Raw genomic sequence first — 26,314 nt, 5'->3', positions numbered from 1 at the left:
GGATGTAGTAGGAACAAGTTCACTGAAATGTTGCTATATTATGTAACTTTCTTGGGGTAAAGTAGGAACATGTTGGAAGTTAAGCAGTTATCTTAGGTTAGTTGTCTTTTTCTTACTCCCTTGCTATGGTCTCTTTGAAATGTTCTTTTATTGTATGTTTGTTTTCTTGTTAACTTTTTTTTTCATACAGTTGATTTGAAAAAAGAAGGGAAAGTTAAAAAAAAAAAAAAAAAAAAAAGAAAAAAGACAAACAAGGAAAAAAAAAAAAAAAGATGTAGTGCCCCCTTGAGGAGCCTGTGGAGAATGCAGGGGTATTCGCCTACCCCACCTCCATGGTTGCTAACATGACCACAGACATAGGGGACTGGTGGTTTGATGGGTTGAGCCCTCTACCATAAGTTTTACCCTTGGGAAGACGGTTGCTGCAAAGGAGAGGCTAGGCCTCCCTGTATTTGTGCCTAAGAGTCTCCTCCTGAATGCCTCTTTGTTGCTCAGATGTGGCCCTCTCTCTCTGGCTAAGCCAACTTGAAAGGTGAAATCACTGCCCTCCCCCCTACGTGGGATCAGACACCCAAGGGAGTGAATCTCCCTGGCGACGTGGAATATGACTCCCGGGGAGGAATGTAGACCCGGCATCGTGGGATGGAGAACATCTTCTTGACCAAAAGGGGGATGTGAAAGGAAATGAAATAAGCTTCAGTGGCAGAGAGATTCCAAAACGAGCCGAGAGATCACTCTGGTGGGCACTCTTACGCACACTTTAGACAACCTTTTTTAGGTTCTAAAGAATTGGGGTAGCTGGTGGTGGATACCTGAAACTATTAAACTACAACCCAGAACCCATGAATCTCGAAGACAGTTGTATAAAAATGTAGCTTATGAGGGGTGACAGTGGGATTGGGAATGCCATAAGGACCAAACTCCACTTTGTCTAGTTTATGGATGGATGTGTAGAAAAGTAGGGGAAGCAAACAAACAGACAAAGGTACCTAGTGTTCTTTTTTACTTCAATTGCTCTTTTTCACTCTAATTATTATTCTTGTTATTTTTGTGTGTTTGCTAATGAAGGTGTCAGGGATTGATTTAGGTGATGAATGTACAACTATGTAATGGTACTGTAAACAATCGAAAGTACAATTTGTTTTGTATGACTGCGTGGTATGTGAATATATCTCAATAAAATGATGATAAAAAAAAAAAAAAAAAAAGCAACTATTCGCAAAGGAGAGGCTAGGCCTCCCTATATTTGTGCCTAAGAGTCTCCTCCTGAATGCCTCTTTGTTGCTCAGATGTGGCCCTCTCTCTCTGGCTAAGCCAACTTGAAAGGTGAAATCACTGCCCTCCCCCCTACGTGGGATCAGACACTCAGGGAAATGAATCTCCCTGGCAACGTGGAATATGACTCCCGGGGAGGAATGTAGACCTGGCATCGTGGGACGGAGAACATCTTCTTGACCAAAAGGGGGATGTGAAAGGAAATGAAATAAGCTTCAGTGGCAGAGAGATTCCAAAACGAGCCGAGAGGTCACTCTGGTGGGCACTTTTACGCACACTTTAGACAACCCTTTTTAGGTTCTAAAGAATTGGGGTAGCTGGTGGTGGATACCTGAAACTATCAAACTACAACCCAGAACCCATGAATCTCAAAGACAGTTGTATAAAAATGTAGCTTATGAGGGGTGACAATGGGATTGGGAAAGCCATAAGGACCACACTCCACTTTGTCTAGTTTATGGATGGATGAGTAGAAAAATAGGGGAAGGAAACAAACAGACAAAGGTACCCAGTGTTCTTTTTTACTTCAATTGCTCTTTTTCACTCTAATTATTATTCTTGTTATTTTTGTGTGTGTGCTAATGAAGGTGTCAGGGATTGATTTAGTTGATGAATGTACAACTATGTAATGGTACTGTAAACAATCGAAAGTACGATTTGTTTTGTATGACAGCGTGGTATGTGAATATATCTCAATAAAATGATGATAAAAAAAATAAAAAAAAAAAAAAAAGCAACTATTCTACTTTAAATTCATTTCTAGTGAAACAGGGCCAGATTCTTATATTTCCAAATGATAAGTATCATCACACAATTTTACAAGTTAAAATGTTATTTGTGATTGCTGTATCTCTGATTCTACAACTTGAGATACTGCTGGGGGAAAGGAAAGAAAAATTTTTAAAATTTTTGAAAGACTTATATTACCTGTGTGTAACATAGCAACAGTCTGCATGCACCATCATAGCTTTCTATTGTGATTACTCCCATTTTTGTCTGAGTGGAAAAATCTCAAAGTAATATCAGGAAGTTTTTTTTGTTTGTTTTGTTTTGGACATTAAATAGTTACTATTTGGCATATCATCTTTACTTAATTAAAAAGAATCCTATAAAAAATCACATCAGAGCAAGGTTTCAACTCTTGATGCAACAGTTGCTGGGTAAGCAGTAATTACAGTGTACTGACCTAATACAAATGGCAGCAGAATACATTAGAACAGCACAACACACCCTGAGGGTCTCAATATATTATCTTATAATGTACCAGTTCACTATAATGATTAGCTGTACACCGTTGTTGTTGTAAGTGACGACCTTTTATTTTCCTGTTTGCAGCTGTTGAGCTTTAAACTTTCAGCTGATAAACAAAGCAAATAACAATAGTTGGCTTTAACCATATACAAATCAAGCTGCAATATTCACTGCCTTCAGGGAAAAGGATTTATCATTATTAAAAACCAAAGACTTGGCTCAATAGGGTTTGTAATTTTAGTCATGAAGATGCCTGACAACTTCTTGTTTCCTCCTCTACAAAGATTACAACATTAAGGATTCACTAGATCTTAAGAGTTTGCCTCTCCAACTCTTTATATAATGTTCATTACTTTAAGTTTAAAAGGTCAATTATTTCTGATTTCTTAGTTAACGATTTGATAACGACAAAGAAATAAATCGCCATATTCCGTTTACAGGCATTTGAAAAATATCAGCACTGTATGTATTTCTATGTACTTGAATAACGACAACTAGTCTGAATGAAATGGCCAAATGTAGCAGCTGTGTATTCCTCTGGCAAGATAAATGATGCTCTTTACTTTCACCTGAAAATACTGCCAGTTACTGGTTTCCACATTATACTTCAAAACCTTTTCAAATTAGATAAAATACATACTTTTTAAGAGGGTATGAAAACAAATATTTGAAGGCTTTTAATAAGACTTTCCATTTCCCTTTTGCAGTGAAGAGACAGAATCAGTTCAACATACCAGTATAAGAGAAAAAGAAAAAAAGTCAACCAAATTAAAATGCAATTCAAACCACAACATTTAGTTTATCTACATCCACCTCAACATTAACATTTATAATATATTAATAATTTTTATCAGATTTTTCTCTTCAGGGTACCTGAATATGTTCTGATTATTTACAACAGTACAGGCAAAGCCACACTTCCAAGTGCACATATTTAATACAGTATTGACTATCTGCATTTACAGGATTTTCAACAATCTGAAAAAAGATCAACTGTTTAAGATCTTTAAGGTAAATTACAAAAACTACTGCTAGTTCTTGCACTACAGAATGCTTACTCAGTAAAACTAGAGACAACAGATCTACACAATCACTAGTAACTTTAATCCACTCGTGCCAACCCAGGGGGTGGGCTCCATTAACTCTAAGCTGTCTTATACAAAAGTTAAGCCAAAGTCATTTTCAAGTTTAAATAAAATTCAAGTCTTTAAATATTGGACGGAAATAATTTTCTTTAAAAAGAACTCAGTCTTGTTTAATAACATTTTGTGGAATAAACTGTATGGTCACATTTAGCAGGAAATCTTATTTTAATGTCTGCTACTTAGAATACTTAAAGAAAAAATTTAGGCATTTTAAAACAAATATAATTTATATTTAACTTTATTAGAAACTTGCTAAATTTAGTGCATCCTCATCCTTTAGAAGTGTAACACTTCTAGAAGTGAATCAATGAGAAACCTCATCTTGGAGGAAAAGAGAGCCAGGATTTTCATCCTCCACCACTGAAAGGTGGGGGTTGGAGGGGGCCACAAACACCATTCTCTCACGATTAAATAGCTTTTAAATCCATGTGCCAATGCAGAGGTACAGGAAGACGTCAACGTAAGAGCTGACTAAAATATGGACTCTTTCAAAGAGTACTTGGGGGAAATGTTGACATAAATCTACATAGAGTGTGAGCACTAGGTAGGGGGAAACCACAAATTAAGTGGAGACTTCTTCACCTTCCTTACCAGCACAAAAAGTGTGCCAACTCTCAAGTTATTAAAACGACGTTATGGTACAATTTTGTGGTAACATGTCAATGGGCAAGAAAGTTTATATTTTCATTTAAATCCTATTCACAATGTGCTTTGAATTTATTTTACATAATAGCCATTTTAAACTGGAGTGAGAAGCTGGTTACTTGCTTGTAGTACATCAAAACTAAAATGTTTCAGAAGACCTTCTATGGTGATTTCTGCAGGTCCATTTTGCCCAGAAGACCAAAAAAAGATTACATATTTTAAAAAACAAGACCTCCTGTTAACAGTTTAAATAAAAAGTACAAGTTTCTATGCTAGTGTGTCAGAACTATCTAATAATATTTACCCCCTTTTAAAGGTCGCATTTACCAGTGTAATCTTGTACCCCGCACTTAATTGTCCTCAGCCCTCATCAGTCTGTTTTGACATTTTTAAAGATTTGCAGACCAGTTACTAAAATAAAAAAAGAAAAAAAAAAAAAAGTAGTAGCATAGTTCTGCTTAATTTAGAAAAACTCACTATGCATTGCTTGCATTCATAGCCACATGGAGGCTTAATTAAAAAAAAACATCAATTTGTTAGGACAAACGCATTTTCTATACTGAAAAAAAAGCAAAAACAAACAAAAAAAAAACCAGACATATGCATCACCTCCAGTTAAGCACCAACCTAAAAAAAGGTTTATATCAATTAAATCCGGAAAAATCAATTTTTTTTTCCCGAGAGAGAGAAATCGACTCAGAAGAAAAATAACTAGTAGGCATTTCATATGCCTCACACACTGCAAGCTCCTAACCAGCAACTCATTCTCCGTACTGAGTGGGGACAATGTTTCATTTGTGGTTCAATAGAATTCTTTTGCAAACCCTGCCAAACGTATGATTTTCACTGAGGAGACTTTGGAGGTGTGTTCTGTTCTCAATTTAAACGCTTCCCAATGGCTGGAGGAGAGGATCTGTGCCCCAACTTCCTTCTCTGATCTTTGGGTTGTCCTGGATTTGACTTCAGAGGAGGTGGTTCTCTGTATCTCTCCAATGGTTCAGTGGGCTTCTTTTCTTCTTTTGCACAACTGACAGTATTTGGCTTTTGTTCTTTTGGGGGTGCAATGGGGAAGAAGGAGGCTCTTTACTTGTCGTCTGACAGATATCTGCGTAGCTAGGTTTTCGCAACTCCGTGGCAGCTCTGTTAATTTGCACTGATTTGCAAGCAGTAGTATTAAGGGTAGAAAAAAGCCTTTCCATACTTTGTGTTTCCCTCTGCTTTTCTATAACCTTGGAATCCTCAGGTAAATGGGCTGGGGAAGGAGATCGTTCATATGTTGCTGATACAGCACAAGAAACTGGCACTGAAGGCTCTCTGGGGATTACTGAAGGAATAGTGTTTGTACTTGCATCCACAATGAGGTTCCTTTCTCTTGATGATCCCATTATCAAGCTAGATAGCCTGTTTTCAAATAAGTCCTCTGTCTTCAAATTGCCTGCAGCTCCAGGCAAAGAGGAAAGTTGGACAACCCTAATTCAAAGCTAGAGGATGGATGCTTTGGTGACCTTGGAGACTGAGTCTGACTCCTTGTAAACTCCTCCCTCTTCTTACGATAGCCAAAAGAGTTCTTCCTTCCTCTACCTAAACCAGGTGATGATTTCAGACTACTCTGTTCCAATCTCCTAGTTCCAGTACCTCTCTTGGCATAATCTGAAGGGTTTTGAATCTGTGTTCTAGTTTGACCTGTTTGCCTTGTTTGATTGCTCTGGACACCATTAATTAATCGATCAGCAGTGAAGTTAAATATTGAGGGACTTTCTAATAATCCAGGTCCTCTCTCTGCGCTAGGAATTGTATGGCGCAGATGTGATTTACTAGGATTCCTGCTTCTAGGAGGATACTGTCTGAGTGAAGTCAGAGGAGATGCTGCAGGTTTGAAGGTTGGCGACGTAAACCCATTTATAAATCCAGTATTTGGAAATGGAGTTACCAAGGATGGATCAAGATAGCTATGTGTTGACCATGTCTGTGGGGTAATTAAGCTGTAGAGAGGAAACTGCTGCTGGAGACTATATACTGAGGTAAATAAAATGATGTTGTATAACACTGCTGTGTATTAGGTTCATGTCCAGAGGTCTAAACCCATTCTTTGGCAAAAATGTGTTTATAGCTACTGCCTTTGCTTTTATTCGTGCCTTAATTGGCTTTCCTTGGAAAGTTTTTACTTCTTCTCGTAGGTATTTGTAAGCCTGTTGTGCATCAGCTTCTGTTTCAAATGCAATAAACCAATTACCATTATATAGGCAAATTCACAATTTATAAATTTCACTAAATTATCTCCTTTGAATAATGCTTCTACTTCTTCTACAGGGGTAGATTCAGATATTTAACGCAATATTACTATGCAATAATTTTGATTTGGCCTTACTTTTTTTCCCTTTTCATCTACTTGGACTAAAGGTAATGGTCTTAGCACTTCAACAATCAAATCCTCATCAGTACTGAGTTTCTTGATATGGTCAAGGTTAGCTACCATTGTAATTGGCACATACTGAACCATCCATCTGTGATATAAGGTACATATCACTAGCAAGATTCTTCCTAGATAAGCAGAATTCCAATGCTTTTTTAAGTACTTCTTGTGGGTCTTCCTGGCTTTCTGATTGAGATTCATTTCCTCCTGATTCGCTATTTTCAGACAGAGATTCATACTCTGAGTGCTCCAGAGACAAAGTGTTCATTTCTGTTTGGCCTGACTCCTGTAAATCTGATACTGCTGCATTCTCATGACTTTTGCCACCATCACCATTGGCATCCAATCCCTCTTTGCAGTAGTCAGGAGAATGGTCAGGTATTTCTTCCCAAGCTTTACTCACACTACCATCAGTTGAATTAGTTGCTTCGAAATGTAACATATGATTCCCCCATACTTTTGCATTAGGGTTTAACTCTGAAACCTTGGTTGATGGTCCCTGACTTAAAGCTAGGAAGGAATTTGTCTCAGAAGAGGTTTGAGATATAAGACCATTCATCAGATGAGAACTGTCTTTCACTTTGTGTACTTGCTGCACCTGCGGTTCAGCCACAACTTTAGTGTCCTGATCAGAAGTCATGAGCTGTTTACTTTTTGGCTCCACTGAGAGAAGTTGAATGTTAACCTTAGGATGCTGTCAGCACCGTCCCAGCCACAGCCACTGCCACCACCACTGCCTGACCCCGGCCACAGTCTCCTCCAACGCAGTCCTGGCTGCCCCCGGCGACCATGCCACAAGTGGGGACTGGGACTAGAGGAAAGGGAGCGGAAGGGAAAGAGAAGGAAGAGGCAGAGCGGGTGGGCGCCAGGAAAGAGGGGGAGGGCAGGGTGTGGAGCGGCAGCGACAGCAGATTCTTCCCCTTTTGGGCCTGAAAATGTCTCAACTTTGAGACTCCAAATCCCCAACCAAGATAGTCTGCTTTAGAGTAGTCATGGATTGGTTTAGCAAGAGATCCTAAATACTCACCATTAATAATCCCTTCAACTGCTTTTCTCTAGCCTTTGGTGATTCACAATTATTTCAGGTGTCAAAAAAAATTTGAACCCACCAAAAGGTGAAGATTAAAAAATCTTACACTGTCTCCTAATATGGGGGAAGTGATGAAAAGAAAGTAAAATACTGAAAATATGGGAATAATTGCTATATTAAAGTATAGGGAAAAGAATATTTAGAGATGGTGATATAGTAGAACAAAATTTGGGAAGTTAGTGCTTTAACCATCACATGAGATGAATACATGATTACTAGAAAAATCAAACTGTTTGCCTTTTAAGAAGAAAAAGAAAACAGAACTAGATGAGCAACATTTTTTCATTCTAAATTTTTAATTGTTTTATTTTAGGTTAACTAGGTCAGCTATAATCATTTACCAAATTGTACCATGGAACACAAGGCTTCAAAAGATATATTCTATGACTAAAAAACAGTACTGTAGTATCAAACCAGTTTGAGAATGACAAAATAGGATAGTAGTTAAGAACACAGACCCTGGAGCCAGACTGCCTAGGTTCAAATCTCAGCCCACCATATTTTAGCTAAGAATTAGCTAAGTGCCCTGGGGTACATAATCTCTCTTTGATTTTCCCCTATGTAAAAGGGGAAAATAACACCATCTACTTCATAGGGTTGATGTTGTGAGGAGTATAAGAATTAGTATGTGTAAAGCACTAAGAATAATACCTAGCACATAATAAATGCTATATGTTTGCCATTACAGTAGTACTATTATTAAACACAGTTAAATAAGCTTCTTGACTGCAGAACTTGACTTTAATACTCTATTAACAATCTCCAAAATGAAACATATCCTGAACTTATTCTATCTTTTTTTTTAGGAAGACACTTGATCATCTCATGATACATATTACTTAAAATATAATTAGAATATTAAGCTAAAAGGCCAAATAGCTATCTCAATAGTCATAAGTCCACACAAAGCTCAAAAGGAATTCCTTTACTCTTAGGATAACGGAATGAATCCCGCAGTAATTTTTTCTGCACACATGTGTGACCACTGGAGATCAAAGGCCAGAGGCCCAGAGCAGTAAGAGCTAGATTAGTCAGGTAAAGAGAATTAAGGAAAGAAATACTATATAACAGCATAGACTCCTTGAAACCGGAGAAGGAAGCAGAGGGGATGAGAACAGGAAAAATGGAGTTGCTTTATTAATATCAAGGGGACTTAAAAACAATGGTGTTATGTCAATAATATAGTGTCTTACATAAATGACAGAGTGAACTGACTGCTACTTTTCTCCTGGAATAGTGAGTGGCAAATAATCTTTTGCCTACACAGATACATTTGGACTACAGCAGAATATCTTTGGTTTCCTCCGATCTATACCTCTGAACTGACCTCCTTTTATCACACATTGAAAAACTGAGGCAGATCATTAACTAATGTATAGCATTGTTCCCAACCCCATCCTCCAGCTAATTTGGATGCTGCAGGGGTGTTCACAGTAACTCAACACAACCCAGTAACACTTACCGTTTAAAGTCAAAAAGAGGTAAAGAAACTTTGCCCAAAGGTTCTGGCCCCTTTCTCTGCTTATTAGAATCAGGGGAGCTTCCACTGCTCTGATTTAAAATTCCAAAAAGAGTAAGATGAAGAAGTGATTCTAATGGCAATTGTGATATCTGGATGGGAAAAATGATTCTACAGGGGAAAAAAATATGTTAATAGAAAGAACAAATTAGGTTAAATGTGAAGTTTAACCTTTTAATGAGACAGAAAATTTTAGGTATTTTATTTGACTTATTGAATTATCTTTAGTACTGAATAACCATTAGCTAAATATCAAGCTTGGCCAATTAATACTGTTAAAAATTTTATGTAGACAAATCTCAAATTTTAAATATAACGTTTCTTCCTTTAAAAATTTTGTCAATGCCATTTACTCAAGACTTGCAGTGTCAATTTCCAGGCGAATAACACAAGTCATTTTCCTTTAGGAAAAACTAGATGCATATTTACGAGTATTTCTATTTTGGGATATATGTGTGCACATATATACAAATAGACATATGCTTACCAGTGCATTTTATTTTAAGTCTGGAAGGACAAATAAGGTTGACAGTGGTCACTCTGGGGAGGCCATTTGATGGTAAATGTTGAAAATGAGGTGATACTTTTTACCCTATATACATTTTTGAATTTTTTATTGCTTTCACAGAATGTATTAATTTTGTAATTTTAAAAAATAACAAAAGGGAAAAAGAGAAACTATTTAATAAATGAAGAACAAAAAAATAAAAAGTTCTGCAATTGCCTATCTGCCTAAATACTGAAAGAGCTCCCTTTGTTTAAAAATATTCTTAAAATAGTTCAAAATATTATCTTGTACATGGGTTTAAGAACAGAACTTTTTTGTTATCTGTGAATTAAGTTCATGCTTCATATAAACAGTGTTATAGAATGAATAATAAAGTACACGATGTTATAGAACACCATCTCTCTAGGTGAACTGTATGTAAATTTATATCTTTAACTTGAAGAATTAATGACATATTTCTGCAATTTAACTACGTGCAGATTTAAAAAGAGTATTTCAGAATTTTTTAATGAGAATTTCAGATTTTTATAGACTCATATCTGGAAGAGACCTTAAGAAGTAAGAATTTAATGAATTGTAATAAAAATGAAAGCTAGGATGCATACATGAAAAAAGTAAAGCAGAGGGCAAACTGAAAGAATAAAAAGCTAGAAATGTCACTTACAGTTCATCCCATTTAATAAGATAGAAGAAATTCTTATAAGTGCCAACCTTCTTGGAATGAATAGGTTTAAAAAGATCCTTTCCATTGTGAGACAAGGAACATATCAAGTAGTATTTTTCATAACTGAAAAATGAAAGAGTTTAATTTGATTCTTATTTTGATAAAACAAATTAGCTAACTAATACAAATACTTACTAGCAGTTTTTCCTCAAAGTGACTATTACTAAAATAATTTCATCATCATTCATTTTAATTTTTGGAAATTTATCTGAAGTTTAACCATTGCAAACTCTATAAAAATAGAAACGGTATAGCAAAGGATATAGCAAAGGGAGTACAGAGGGGAACATATGTTCTTACATGACAGTCTAAGGGAGCGTTATAATGACACCAGTTGGAGAATTTATTTCAATTTTTCACTCAGTTACAGTAACTAGCTTTAGATTTTAGTTGAATGACATTGAATCAGACATTTATTCATTCCTAGGTAAATTCTAGGAAGAAGAGTATTAACATTACCTTCTGTGGGTGCCATTTTCCTTTGCTAATGAGATATAGAGTCAGCTAATCATATTAACAATGCATGGATCTGACTTGCACTGAGCCAGTCCTCCTAATCTATTGGGAGGCTTCCATAGATGGGGACAGATGCTGTTGTCTTCTCTCAACAGGTGGCAGTAACTTAGTTTCTAATTGCTACAAGTACATAGCTGGTAGACACAGGCAGTCTTCTAAAGTAGCAGTTTTAGGTTCAATAAAACAGTATTCTACTAGTACTCTAACATTACCAGGCTGCATGTTAACCACATTGTTCATATATACAACCTATTAATTATCATTCTAATGTGTTACAAATCTCATCTCATTGATTTGCAAAAACACACCTCGCTATTTGTTTAGTTTTTAAATTTTTATTCCTTTGCTCCTATTTACTTCAGCATTTAACTTTCTTTCCATCTTAATTATCACTGCAAGTGTGTATATATAGAGGCATGGAAGGTATTTGATTTAATCAAACACCAGCAGTACCCATTTAAATGCAGCTTCCACAAGGGCAGAGACTTTTTGCTGCCTGTTGGCTACTGTATCCCCAGCACTAAGAACCATGTCCACAGCTGGTACTCAGTAAATATTCATTGAATGAGTACCTTCAAGTCATAATATTATTTTTATTTATTTTTAACGAAAGCCCAATTTAAGCAGAATCTATGTTTGGTATCTCTTCACTAGATTTACCTTATCTTATAACATGAAGTTATTATATAACTATTTCATTAAAAACATATTCATTTCAGACTTTTCATAGTTTTATATTAGTCATTTCCAAATAAGTTGAAATTTGCAAACATTTACTATAATGTCCCTATGACATTGAAAAAGAGAGTCAAAAAAGGAAAACCCATATGAATTTAATAGACGAAAAATGCTGTTGTAGACTTCAATGCCTACCAGTCAATATATTTTAACATTCTTTAAAAATGTCCTAAAAATCTAGTCTCTTTACACTCTATTTTAAGTTACCCTGGTTCTAAAGGAGAGGCAGAAAGAAAGGCAGTCTTAAGTTAACTAATTTATTAGTTAACATTTGTCTTTGTATATTTTATCATATATTTTCCTGTCCTTTTTTGCATGTAGTGAAAGTGCCATTTTTACTGGGTTACCTTTAAACATCTCTATAATTTGGATGAAAACCACAGAGGTATTTGATGATTCTTGCATCATTCATTTAAATACCAGGATAACAGTGGTTGTGGACATTATACAAGACTAGAATAACTTCTAGGTAAAGATGTCCATATATTCTTTTAAAACAGCTACTTACTTTGATACCCAGTTACTTGAAATTCCATGTGCAGCAAAAATAGTAAACTGGAGCTGTTCTGTTGAGGTCCATGCTTCTTTGATGTTCTTGCTACTTAGGGCACAGTCTGCAGGACTCCTACTAGAATTTGCATGGAGTCTGAGAAGATCATAAATTGCTGCAGTTAATTGGTCCATGCTTACTTGAAGAGGATTTTCAGGATTCAATGAGCCTAGATTTAAAGAAAATGTTAATAAAATTCTCTGAAAAAAACAAAACAAAACAAAAATTATTGCTAAAATTTGAAGAACTTAAAGACCTACCCCTAGTTGAACTCTTGCTAATATCTCCTCCTCCAGACAGTGAAGTTACCTGCATACACACATACAAATTGCTCATGATGTAATATAAATTGCTTACATTTCATTTCAATACATTTAATTAAATGCTATGTCAAAGAAACCATTCCCAGAGAAAACCTCCCCAAAGTGTCTGTGGAATTAATAAAATAATAAAGAATACAAAAAGAAAAGGAAAACCCTAAACCAAATAAACATTATCTTTACTATCAATAATAGAAATAAGTAATTGTAACTGACAGTTACTTCAAAATATCAAAGAAGCACAACAAAATCTGCCTCATAAACCAATTAAGTAACTAATTTTAATTTGAAATTCAGTAGTGATAAATACACTAATACAACATTTTATTTTCCATTAGTTGCTCTATTGCTATTTTGTAAGAATATCTTTAAAGAAAATAATCTAGAACCCTATACTACCATTTGGTGACTCAAAGGAGCTCTTATAATTATTAAAATTGAGCTTCCCTCTTACCCACCCTCTGCTCCTTTATCTAGCAAATAAGTAAAATGAATAGAAGCCTCAGAAAACATTAGGACCATGGTAGCTGATCACTCCCAAGTGATTTCATGGACATTTCCATCCAAAGGAAGAAGTGGTATCCCAGTATCCATCATAAGACCCTCCCAACCCCCAACAAACTCATTTATGCCAGCGCTTCCTCTACACACACACACACACACACACACACACACACACAAGGGTTTACAGTTTGGTATTAAACCATTCAATGTTAGTTTTCACAAAGCTCTTCTAGGCAGCCTATATATTCTTAGGAATCCAATCCCCAAGCTTACCAAACAACTGACCAAATCAACTCAAAAATGAAAGCCAAAGTTAAAATGATAAAATTTCAGTCAGCAGAAGGCAAAAATCTCCCCGTACGAGAGACAGATGCTCATTTAAGTACATATTTGCAAGTAATAATATGCTAGTTACTTAAAAATACTCACATCAACACTTTTGCTCCTTGGAAGGTTGACTGCTCTCTTTAGCTTCTTTACTGATTCTGTAATGGCAACAGTCTCTACACCATCTAAAGCACTACAGATTTTTCTTACAGTTTTAACCACTTGATCTACTGCTCGGTGATGGTTCTTCAAAAATAAAAATTAAAATAAACATTAGTATGTGAAATTTAAAGGACCAATTTCAGAGATGAAGTCAGAAACTAGGCATTTTAGATGTGCCTGACAAAAGATATCCTTTACTCTTTGCTCTGAAAAGGAAACAAAACAAGGTAACTTTTCAATTAAAGATTTACTCTAAAGTAGGGAATACCAGACCTGATTAATTTTCACCTTAACTGTCACAACCATTCATATGAAAATGCCATTAATTCCACATTAGACTCAGAAGCAAGTCAGTAAATTACTAATAAATTGCTAAATTATTAAAAAAAACACAAAAACCTGGAGCTATCTTTTTAGTCTCACTTGGGAATAATTTCTATATTAAAAAACATCAGTTCTTCTCTCCCTCCTACAAAACTTAGTATCAAAAAACAAATTCTTCAGACGTTGGTCACATATCAATAACACTGGGCAACTGCTATAAAAAGTGAATCAACTTTTAAGCATTATTTGTATCTATACTACCATCATTTTATAAATTTTGATTGGTCAAAGAATTTCCTTGAAGACAACCTTCTGTACCACTCAACCACGGTTGATTTCAGCAAGATTGAAAAGTATACATGAACAAATATAAAATCATTTACCTCATGAGAAGGATTTAAAAATCCTTTGACACTCCCCCATCATCCTTTTTAAAGTACATAACTCATTAAAAGACATTCTTACATAACTAATTAAGACATCAAACATTTATGCCAAACTTACCATGCCAAGTACTGTTAGAATGGGTTGAAACTCACTACTGCACCGTCCTTAAAAATTTAAAGTTTTCCACCTTTGAAGCCTGGCTACTATAAACTGAATGTTTCCTTCACCTTTGTGTTTAAATGAAGCCACCTCATTTTTTCAAACATCTAATTACCCTGCAGTTTTTAGGGCCTGAATATCTGTTGTGGTTTTTCTTCCAACTCCCCTTTTTTCCTTACTTCACTTAACTTTCTGTTTACTTTTATTCTTCTACCTTTATGCCATCCTCCTATACTATTCTTCATCATTCTTCATGTGTCAGTTATGAATTTATTGTCTACCAGTTCCAAATCCACCGTTTTTGCTCTGCTTTGTGATAATGGAGCTAGACTATAAACATTTCTCCTTTGTCAGCTGGCACAATGTCAGGTTTGTAATAGAGGGCACCAGAGGGACACTCCAAGTCAACAGAGGAAGGAAGACACTTCCCATTCGGGTTCTAGTCCTCCATTTTTTATTCAATGTAGGAGTACACTGGTCTTCAAAGACCAGTTTCAGCTGCACTCTCAGGCCATGCTCTCCCAATCTGAAAAGCTCTGGCCAAAGCTCTCTGGGAAGTATCTTTGCTGAAGGCAAACTGTGTACTCCTGTGAAAGCCATTATCTTCAAAGAGGCTGGATTTCAGTATGGGGTCGGGGAGAGATCCTCTCATAAGTCTTTGGTTCCTTAACTATCCACTTTTCCTCAGTCCAGAGGTGACAGCTACTTTTTTGCACCTGCTACTTCTGGACTTCTTAGAGCAGGGTTGGCAAATCTCTCTGTAAAGGGGCAGACAGTAAATACTTTAGGCTTTTTGGGCCACAGAGTCTCTGCTGCAACTCAACTCTGCCATTTAAGTGTGAAAACAGAGCCAGACAATACATAAGTGAATGAGCATGTCAGTATTCCAATAAAACTTTATTTAGGAAAACAGGCAGTAGGCCAGATTTGGCCAGAAAGCCATAGTTTGCCAGCTCCTGTCTCTTTTTGCCCTTTTAGTAATTAACCACATTTTATTAATTGATAATTCTTTAGCTTTCCCTAAAAAATAACTAGAAGAGTTCTCTCTCCTAACTGACCCTTTCTGGCATACCTTACTGAAATGTGGTCATTTTCCCCAGCATTCACCATATTTTTACTCTGAATATTTAGCTGACTTTCTACCCTGTGTACTGTAACAAATCTCAGTGAAATAAATGTCAATGGAAATTTTACAATTATCTTCAGCTCCCAAATTGTACCCTATCAGAACTTTAACTACAATATATACTATGATTACAACCTCTTTTGCTTCCAGTCCTCACACACTCATTCTGACCAAACCTGCTCTCTTCAGAGTCTTCTACCAGGCAGCTGAGCCCTTCTAAAGAAAATCCCACAACCACACAGATTCAACAGCCCCAAATTTCAGCAGGAACCTCCATGCCCCCTGACATTCCTTTTACATGCCCTTGGTCAACTCTCTTTCCTACCCCCCACCCACCTAGAAAAGTAAACCAAACCATTTTCCTTGCCTCATAACTCCTACTGTCACCCTAACTTTCATTTTAGCAAAATGAATTAACTTTTTAGAAAACTAAGGCCAGGAAGAATCAAAACTTCTTAAAATCTACCCAAGAGAATAAAAACATGCATCCACATAAAGATTCATACGTGAATGTTTATAGCAGTATTATTCATATAATTTAAAAAGTGCAAACAGTTCAAATGTCCATCAGTTGGTGAGCTGATAATCAAAACGTGCTAAGTCCATACAATGAACAGTATTCAGCAAAAAAAAAAACAGAAAAACAAAAAACAAAGGAACAAACTACAGATACACACAACATGGAAGAACCTCAAAAACAGTACAGTAAGCAAGAAAAGCCAGAGGCACAAGATGACACAGTATATGATTCCATTTATATGAAATGTCCAGAAAAGGGAAGTCTATAGAGGCAGAAAGCAGATCAGTAGTTGTTTGGGGCTGGGGCTAAAAATAGAGATTAACTGCAAATGAGTATAAAGGAACTTTTGGGAATGATGGAAATGTTCTATTGTAGTGACAGTTGCACAACTCTAAGCTGATTTAGTAAAAATTATTGACCTGTACATATATAATGGTATTTAAATTCTACCTCAATAAAGCTGTGAAAAATATGATGGGGAGTCGCTATTTTAGATAGGATGGTCAGTAAGGAGCTCTTTGGTAAGATGACATTCAAGCACAGACCTTAAGGAAGTGAAGGTATAAGCCATGCAAATATCTGGGGAGGAAAAGCATTAAAGGTAGAGGGAAGAACAAACACAAGGGTACCCAAGAGGGGAGAATACCTGGAAGAAGATCAATAGGAACAAAGGAGGAAAGTAGTAGGGGAGGCTAGATCAGAGAAGTAGTGGGTCAGACTGTGTAGGACCTTGAAGCCACAATTAGGGCTTTGAATTTTACTGAGAGATAGTAAACAGGATTTTGAGAAGAGTAACATGCTCTGATTATTTGTTTGAAGGGTTTATAAATTTGAAAATCTTTTTTAAAAAATCGTTCGGCTTTTTCTTTTATTTTACATTTGTTTCCTGCTCTTCTTTTCTTTCGTTTTTTTTAAATAAACTTTTTATTTTGGAATAATTTCAGGTTAACAGAAAAGTTGCAAAATAGTACAGAGAGTTCCCGTATAAAATTAAGGGAAACTGGGCTAGGTGACATCTTATATAACCATGTTACATTTATCAAAACTAAGACATTATGTCTGGTACATTACTATTAACCAAACTCCAGACTTTATTCAGATTTCACTAGTTTTCCCACTAATGTCCTTTTTACATTCCAGGATACAATCCAGGATACCACACTGCATTTAGTGCCATTTTTATAAGATATTTTGGTTGCCATTTGGAAGACAGACTGTAGATTGACAAGAATAGAAGCTATGACACCAGTAAGGAATCTCTGCAATTGACAAAGACTGTAGCTTTGGCAGTGAAAAGAAGGAGTCCAATTCTGAATGTATTTTCAAGGTAGAGTTGACAGGAGTAATATAACACACTCAAATTTTGACATCTTAATTTTGAGATGTTAATTAGACATTCATGTACGGATGTCAAGTAATACATATTTGAGTCTGGAGTTTAGGGAAGCAGTCAAGACTGGAAATACAAATTTCAGAGTCATGAGCATATTTAGGTATTTAAACACATGGGACAAGGCAAGGTATAGACAAGAAAAAGGTTATAAAACTGAAACCTGGGGCATTCCAATGTTTAGGGGTGAGGAAGATAGGAGTTCATAAGGAGGAAGTTGCAAGTAAGATGGAGATAGAGCAGCCAATGAAGTAGCAGAAAGTGATATCCCAGAGGCCAAGTAAGTGATTCAAGGAAGAAATGATCAACTGTTTCAAATGCTTCAGGAAGGTAGAGAAAAATAATTTACTCTGGATTCCAGATCATGGAAGTCCTTGATGACCCTGATAAGTGCAGTCTCAGTGAAGCGCCAAGAATGAAAGCCTGAGTAGAGTAAGTTCATAAAAGAACAGGAGGAGAGAAAGTGAACCAGCAAGAATAGATAATTTTCAGGAGTTTTGCTGTAAGGAAAATAGAGAAGTAGGTGGTTGATGGACAGGGGTGCGGACTTGCTGTTTTACTTTAAGATGGGAGATGTACCCAGGGCTCAGTCCTTGAACTCCTTTCTTCTACCTGCAATGATTTGCTCGGTGCTCTCAACAGTTTTATGGCCATAAAATACCATTTAAATGATGATGATTTCTAAATTTATTATCTCCAGCCTGGACCTCCCCATTAAATTCCAGATTCATATCCAACTGCCTATTTAATATCTCTACTTGGATGACTAACAGTCATCTCAAACATAATGTCCAAAATTGAGTTCCTGATCCTTCCCTCAAACTGGCTCTTCCCACAGTTTTCCACATCTCACTAAAAAGCAACTCCAAACTTCCAGATGCTCAGGTTGAAAATCTTAGGTTAGCCTTAATTCCTCTCTCTCTCATGCTCCCCATCCAATCTTTTGGTAAACTCTGCTAGCATTAACTTCAAAATATTTCACAGAATTATCTCCTCTGTAGCTAATGTATCAAAAAATCGATTTATTTTTTCCAACTTTGCCCTTCTCCCTCACTGGATTCCAACTACAAAGACCCTGTAGAACTCCTATATACTAGGTACACCCCCTCCTTAGGCCTTTGCACATTGTTCCCTCATCCAGAACACTCCTTTCCCAGACAGCTTCTCCCTCCCCCTCATTCAGTTGTTTGCTCAAATTTATCTTCTGCAATGAGACCTACTCTGACTACCTAATTTGAAATTGCAACATTATCCTCCTCCTCTATTTTTCTCTATAGCACTTACCACTATATTTTACTAGCTTATTTTATTGTCTGTTTCAGAGCACAGGAAGAAACAGATCATCCTACTTTCTATCCTAGACCAAATAAATGGCTAGCTACCCATCACTTAGAGCAGGAATCAGCAAACTTTTTCTGTAAAGGATCTAAAGGCCGTCTATCTCTGTCCCAACTACTCAACTCTAGTGTTAGAGCACAAATAGAGCCACAGACATGTAAATAAATAGATGTGGTTATGTCTCAATAAAACTTTATTTATAAAAACAGGAAGTAGGCTGGACACAGCCCCCTGAACTAGGGGATTTAAAAAAAAAAACATTAACATGGGTTATAAGGCGGTAACTTTAAGCCTGACTATCTCCAATGTTCTCTCTCAATCTTCACTTCACACTTTACACTCTATTATAAAACTGCTTATAAATCCACATACATATCACACCTGTGTGCTTTTGTTCATATGCCTTCCAAACTTTCCTTTTCTGGCTAACTCATACTGTTTATTTTTTATTTTTTTTAAATATTCATTTTATTGAGATGTATTCACATACCACGCAGTCATACAAAACAAATCGTACATTCAATTGTTCACAGTACCATTACATAGTTGTACATTCATCACCAAAATCAATCCCTGACACCTTCATTACCACACACACAAAAATAACAAAAATAATTAAAGTGAAAAAGAGCATGCAACATCTCTTTTAAGAGGCCTTCCCTGAACCCTCAAGTTGGATTAGGTGTACCACCTTTATCTCCCAAATAACCCTAATGCATACTTCTATATCACACTTACTATACTATATTGAAATTCTGTTTAAATCCTCCACTACTAGTTGTAAGCTCCTGGTAGGTAAGGTTTGGGTCATTCACTTTCACAACTGCATCATCTACCATATAGTAAGCATTAAATAAATTCCTTTTCAATTAAACTAAAGGTTCCTCTTAGTAATAAAGCGGAAGTGAGAGTAAACATGTTGACCCAAGCATCACTGAGAATTTTTGTTAATATACTGGGTCAGAAAATAAGTCATCAAACATCAATGTCAAGAATATAACTTAAATAATCCTAAAATATTTCATCCAAAGCTAACATTAATATTTAAGAGAATAGATAAGAATCTTTAAGTCATTATGCCAAAATGTGATTTAAGACTTACTTCAATTTGAAGAGCTAGTTCCACTTGGTTATGATAAGAATCTAAGAGTTCTTCAACAGGGTGTCTGAAATAGGGAACAGTTATTGTGCTGAAGGCTGAAAGATACTATATACAAAATGTATGTTTTAATCACCAAAATAAATGTATCACTTCCAAAAACAAACTTCAAAAACCTACAATTAACACTTTAAATGCTATACCTTGTCATGACTTCTTTATAAGGTTTCTCTATTTGATGCAGGTATTTGTTTAAATCCACAGGTGTTTCATCATCTTCTACCTAAACATACACACATATACAAATGTTTATGAAAATACAAATCCACTCTTTGGTCTTTCTATTGCCAAATTAAATATGGATAAGTATATAATACAAAATCTTAAAACTAAAATAATTTTTCAGAACTGAAGATAAAATTCTTTCAGAATTAAAAATTTATAATATTTTTAAAAAGTAAGCCAATGTTCTGATGACTTTTGGCTTTTTTACTAAGGATATAAGCTTTTAAGTCTACAGTTTCTGATATCTAAATAGTTCCCAAAACAAAAACTGATACTCTTCATACAGAGAGAACAGAGAGCTAAAAACACTTTTAAAGATGACTGAGAGCCAAGTGAAGGTAGGGTGGGAAACAGATAGGGAAAAGATCATCTTTCTGCATTATTAATATTTTTAAATGATAATCAAGTCTTTCCTTCCTTCCCTTCCCTAAATAAATAAGGTACTGGTCTGGGCCATTAAGTCCTTACTATGCAAATTTAATTACTCAAAAACATCAATCATTAAGAAACTGAAAAGAGAAGTTACCAGTGATTGCTAAAATTCATTGAATTTTGTGAAATAGCTTCTGCTCCATTGAGATAAATTCTACCTAACATAAAAGCAAAACTAAAGGAAAAAAAAGGAAAATAAAAAAGAAGAAAAGTGATGTTTTTCCACCCAAAATTCTACCATAAGAAAGATAATTCTCTTTAGAAATTAAAAATTCACTTATAAATTCATCAAGGGTTTACATAGTAATACAATAGCTTAATTTCCTGCATTCTACTTTGCTTTAACCTTTAAAATAAACTACTGTACTTTTAAAACAGAGAATTATTTTTCATAATGTATTTTTACCAGTTTGGTGCAAAGGGCAATATAGATCTTTTTTTTCCTCCCAACCCACATTTAGTATTCTAAATCTTTCAGTCAGTCCTCAACTGACTGACATTTTCACTCTTGTGTAAAACTATTACAAATCAAACTTTTAATTCCTCCACTTGTATTTTCAAATATGCCTCTAGCTCTGAGTACCATGCTCTCTAAACCTCCACAATTAAAACACACAGCCTATTGTACAGATTCAATCAATCCAGTTTATAAGGTACACACTTACTGTTCGGGCCAGATTTTGGCACATAGCATTGAAGGTCAAGAGTTGTAGTTTAATCTCCGTGTCCCATTTTCGACAGTTTTGAATATGTTCATGACTTCCAAGGCAATGGTTACTGTTAAAATATACTAATTATTCACCAGTATAATTTAACTCAAACTAGAAATTATAGAGGTAAGGGTAAATAAACCACATCTGCATCAGAAATTGATGAGAATGGTCAAATATAGAGATAGTCATTTAACCAAATACGAGCAGTTAAAAAGAGGAATAAATTCTACATGAGAAGAATCCAAGCAAAGAATAAAGAAAAATGAAAAGAGAAGATGAAGTTGAAAAAGAAAAGTAAGAAAAATAGGATGAAGCATTTTCATTCAACAAGCATGAAAGATGTAATAAAACTAGATTAAATGCCAGATGTAATAAATTACCTGATTAAGAGTCATATAATTTTCACTTCAGGCAACTAAAAGGAAATCATAGCTGACTACTAAGTAAGTAACAGTGCATGCTACAAAAGGAAAATGGATATAACCATTTATTGGCTTTTAAAAAACAAAAAAAGATTACATTCACTTATTAGCCAATTGTCCACCACTCTTCCCCTTGTAAGATAATAAGCTTCTTAAGAACAATACTATGTCTTCCTTTTCTCTGAAATCCCTCCACTGTTTTTGAACCAATGAATCAGTTCAACAGGATAGACCCCCTATATTTTTGGTTTACAAATTTAATTTGAAAATTTTCTAACTTAAACCATTAAACACGGAGGTTTTAAAGATGTTGCTCAGTACTTAAATGAATAAACTTACTTCTGCAGCACTTCTTCTTGACCACAAACTTTCAGAACATAGCTGCCAACGTCTACTTGATTCAAGTCATCATGTACCCAGCAAAGGGCTTGCATTATAATGATTTCTACAGTAGAGCTCACTGTAAAAGAGTTAATCATCATATTCATTTTGTTCATTTAATTCTAAACATACACTTATTTGGGCTGTATTACATAGTCTAAGATAGCACTGTACAATAGAAATATAATGCAAGTCACAAATGCAGGTCATGTATATAAACTAAAATTTTCTAGTGGCTACACTAAAAAAGTATAAACAGGTGAAACTTTTTAAACAATATATTTTATTTAACTTAATATATCCAAAATACTATCATTTCAACATAATCAATATAAAAAATTGAAATATTTTACATTCTTTTTGAACCGAGTCTTTGAAATCCAGTGTGTCTTTTACATTTATAGCATATCTCAACCTACGTTAGCCACATTTCAAGTTTTCAATAGCCACATGGTGGCTAGTTGCTGCAGTACTGGACAGGGCTGGTCTAAGATAAGAAAGCTTCCTGCCTATTGGCGACTCCATCAAAAAGGATGAAATTTAATAGACTCTAGAAGACATTAAGCAAATCATAAAGAGAAAGAATCACCATTTTAAATGTTTGACATTTCCCTGGTTAAATCTCCAACAAGGAATAAAAATACAGCAAGTAGGCACAATTGTTCAATTATTATTCTTGGCAATAGCTGGATACTAAGATTACAACATATTAAAAACTAAAGCTCTTAAAGTAATCTATTTCTATACTTAGTGCTACTGTACTCAATGTTCATGAAAATTCAAGCTTCATGAAAATTAATAGTTTAGCAGAAAAGATATAAACCTCTGTCTAATGTAGTGGCTATATTTCTGAAAAGCAAATGTGAAGTAACATTTATCATGTGAACACACAAATCACTTCCACAAAAATAGGGTTACATTTCTTAACAGAGAATGTAACTGGAAATACTTTTTTGAGATTAGTCAGATCTTGATGTAATAAGTCAAAATCTGATACAAATTATAACATTTGCTATCAATACTTACTCTGCTTATTTCAATCAAGGTGCCTAATGGCCTTTTTTACGATTTTAGAATGAATTCTTATTGTATGTCTGAGATTTAAATGATTCCCTAATCAAAATTTAATGTATGTTTAAAAAGAACATTCTTATTCAGAAATTATTTAGTTGGCTAACATTTTTGTGTTTCAGATTTATATTTTTTCAAAGGGCTTTGAAAAGTACAAAGCTAGAACGAAGGAATCCAAATACTGGACATACTCCTAATCATAACTATTAAAGGAAAAAAAATGGCGTAACTTTTAGGTCAAAGTATGGTAGAAATATAGGATCTTGTTCTACTGTTGGAATTGCACTAAAAAAAAAAAAAATACACTATGAAATGCAATAAACTCCGAAAGAAAATCAAAGTAGTTTAAAGAACTATAACAAAAAATTTCCTATAGATTTTGGGGATACATCTATAGGAAAGGTATACCCAGCAAGTTTGGAAAAGAGAATTAGAACCAAAGGAAAATTATCTTCTTTAGAGGAACTTAGCAAGATAGCTGGAAATCAGTTTCACTGACACGAGTCCAGTATGATTAACAAAAACTACTTAGCATTTGTCAGAGTAACATATACTTAGAAAGGTAAACTCAACATTTGTCAGAGTAACATATACTTATAAAGGTAAACTATTTTCCCACAAATCCCAACCAGAAAACTATCCATTTCAATACCAATTTTTTTAAAAGGATACATAATGACAACATAGAGTTTACTAAAAGAATGAGAATACTGATATTTAAACATCTTCCTTCAAATTAGGCAAATCAAGATACCAGAAGAACTATGAACATACCATCACATGTAAAAGTAACTGGTAGTTGGAATCCTTCAATTTCAATGGAGACCTTCACACTAGCATTTTCTCCACATACATTTCTTTGCACTGTGACTGGACTTAACAAATAGCCTGGATTTGTGCGGTGATTGGTATATGGAAAGTTGGTCCTCAATCTGTTCAGAAGAAAGAAGAAAGTAAACTCTTTTTTAAAGCTGGATCTGGGAGCCCTGATTAAGGCTTTGCAGGCTTACAGCCACTCAGTTCTATGTCTTTGTCTAATTCTAGACAGGCATGATGAATGAACCCCTGTCAAAACACCAAATACCAGCATTTGTCTTTTAAATAAAATGAACCAAGGAAAAGGAAGAGATTAAGTACGGCCAGGGTATCTCTGGTAACACTATCAACATTAACCTAGCACACACGATCTGTAGCATTATATGAGGTTCGCTGGTTCAGATTCTTTCATTACACAGTACATTAATGCAAAATGGTACATTTTTAGTGAATCATAAAGGCAACATAGCCCTAAAATTTCAATTGGCAGAAGGATACAGAGGTTGTTTTTACTTAAATCTTTTTCCTAAGAGCTTTTTTTTCCTACAAACATTGCTTTAGGATGCTAAACACGAATAAAACATAGACAATGAGTTTTTACAGTTCTATAAATCCTTTATTCCCTCAAAGTAATTTCTAAAACTTAGGGAATGGCAATAATTGCATGAGAAGCTATTCATACTATTAGGAGCAACACAGCTGAGATTTAAGTACATGAGCCTGATGCATGGCTAATCTCCAGAGCACTGCCATTAACAGGAAACAGAGGGGAATCTGATGTTGTCTGTCAACTTGTGGGCTTCATTTAAACTGACTTTTTTTCTGGAGGTTGGAGGAGAGGTTCCAATCTTCCCCACTGTTTCTCAAGAGGGCTACGAATAGAAAGAATGCTGGAAGAATTGTCTATTTGCTTCTGTAGAGTTTAAAATAATAAAGTCATAGGAGTAGACTAAAACAATTTGAATTGACAGAAGGAAAGATTCTGGAAAGGCAGCAAGTGTAATGTTTAGTACATAGCCTCTAAAGCTATACTGAGTAGAACCCTGATTTTACTACTGATTAACTGCATGACCTTAGGCAAGTTATTTTAAACTCCTTGTTGCCTCAGTTTTCTCTTCTGTAATTTGTGAATAACACTACTACTCATCTCATATGAGAATTATGTGAATTAAGTTTATAAAGCACTTAGAACAGTGCCCAGCATTTTGTAAAATGAAGGAGAAATAAATCTGGTTTCTGAACTGTGATCTTAAGAATACAATATTAAAAAAAGAAATGCAATTGACCCGTGCACATGCCTTGCAAGCAACACCATGAGTCTGACTTCCGATTCCAGCATACAAGTTGAATGGATCACAGCAGTTACCACTGCTGCTGGATCAGCTGCAATTGGTTATCTAGCTTACAAAAGATTTCATGTTCAAGATCATCGCAACAAAGCTGTGGTAAACGTTCACTTCCAGAAAGATAACTCCAAGGTAGTACATGCTTTTGATATGGAGGATTTGGGAAATAAAGCTGTATACTGCCATTGTAGGAGATCAAAAAAGTTCCCACTCTGTGATGGGGCTCACACAAAACACAACAAACAGACTGGAGACAACCTGGTGTAAGGTGACTTTTTAAATATAATCTTAAAACTGTAAGCAAGCAGGAAATTGTAAAGTAGCTTTAAAATGTAACCTTCAAAACTGGAAGCGGGCTATAATGGAAGCTCTTCTTCTCACAAAGAAGCAATGTGTAAATGTAAAGTCTGAAGCAGTATGTAAATGTAAAGTCTGCACCCAGATTTGAATAAGCATTCATCTATACCCAGACCTCCCAGATTTGAATAAAGCCTCTTCATCTATCTCCCTAGACACCTGGAAGCACCTTTCACAGGTGTCACCTAGTTACTGAAGGAAATAGGAAATAACTAAATTAGGGAAATTCTCCAGACCTGTTACCTGTTAACTAAGATGATTACCTTTCTTTGTTGCTGATGGGTATAAAAGCCAATTGAAAAATCAGTTCAGGGATGCTGATTTGGGAAAGCCTCTCCCCCTCCACCCCATCTTCCCACCAGTGTAAATAAACCCTTTTCCTCTTCAGCCCAGTTTGGTGTGATTTCTATTGGCCATGCCAAGCAACAAACCCAGATCTGGGAAGTGCCCCTTCTACAGTG

General features: G+C 35.4%; 1 protein-coding gene and 1 pseudogene across 1 annotated transcript in view; both read right to left on the bottom strand.

Moving 5' to 3' along the window:
* Positions 1-26,314, bottom strand: part of PIK3C2A (phosphatidylinositol-4-phosphate 3-kinase catalytic subunit type 2 alpha) — a 164,960-nt gene that overhangs the window by 59,030 nt on the left and 79,616 nt on the right. The window contains 10 exon segments of the mRNA XM_037839322.1: positions 9,282-9,449; positions 10,511-10,633; positions 12,333-12,543; positions 12,635-12,683; positions 13,628-13,771; positions 20,034-20,097; positions 20,234-20,313; positions 21,413-21,524; positions 22,222-22,342; positions 24,109-24,266. Of these exon segments, the coding sequence (XP_037695250.1) occupies positions 9,282-9,449; positions 10,511-10,633; positions 12,333-12,543; positions 12,635-12,683; positions 13,628-13,771; positions 20,034-20,097; positions 20,234-20,313; positions 21,413-21,524; positions 22,222-22,342; positions 24,109-24,266 (1,230 nt within the window).
* On the bottom strand, positions 2,057-9,266 carry LOC119536502 (annotated as a pseudogene).

Source organism: Choloepus didactylus, chromosome 6 (genome assembly GCF_015220235.1).
Source record: "Choloepus didactylus isolate mChoDid1 chromosome 6, mChoDid1.pri, whole genome shotgun sequence".
Classification (NCBI taxonomy): Eukaryota; Metazoa; Chordata; class Mammalia; order Pilosa; family Megalonychidae; genus Choloepus; species Choloepus didactylus.
This window is presented reverse-complemented; position numbering and strand designations above follow the sequence as displayed.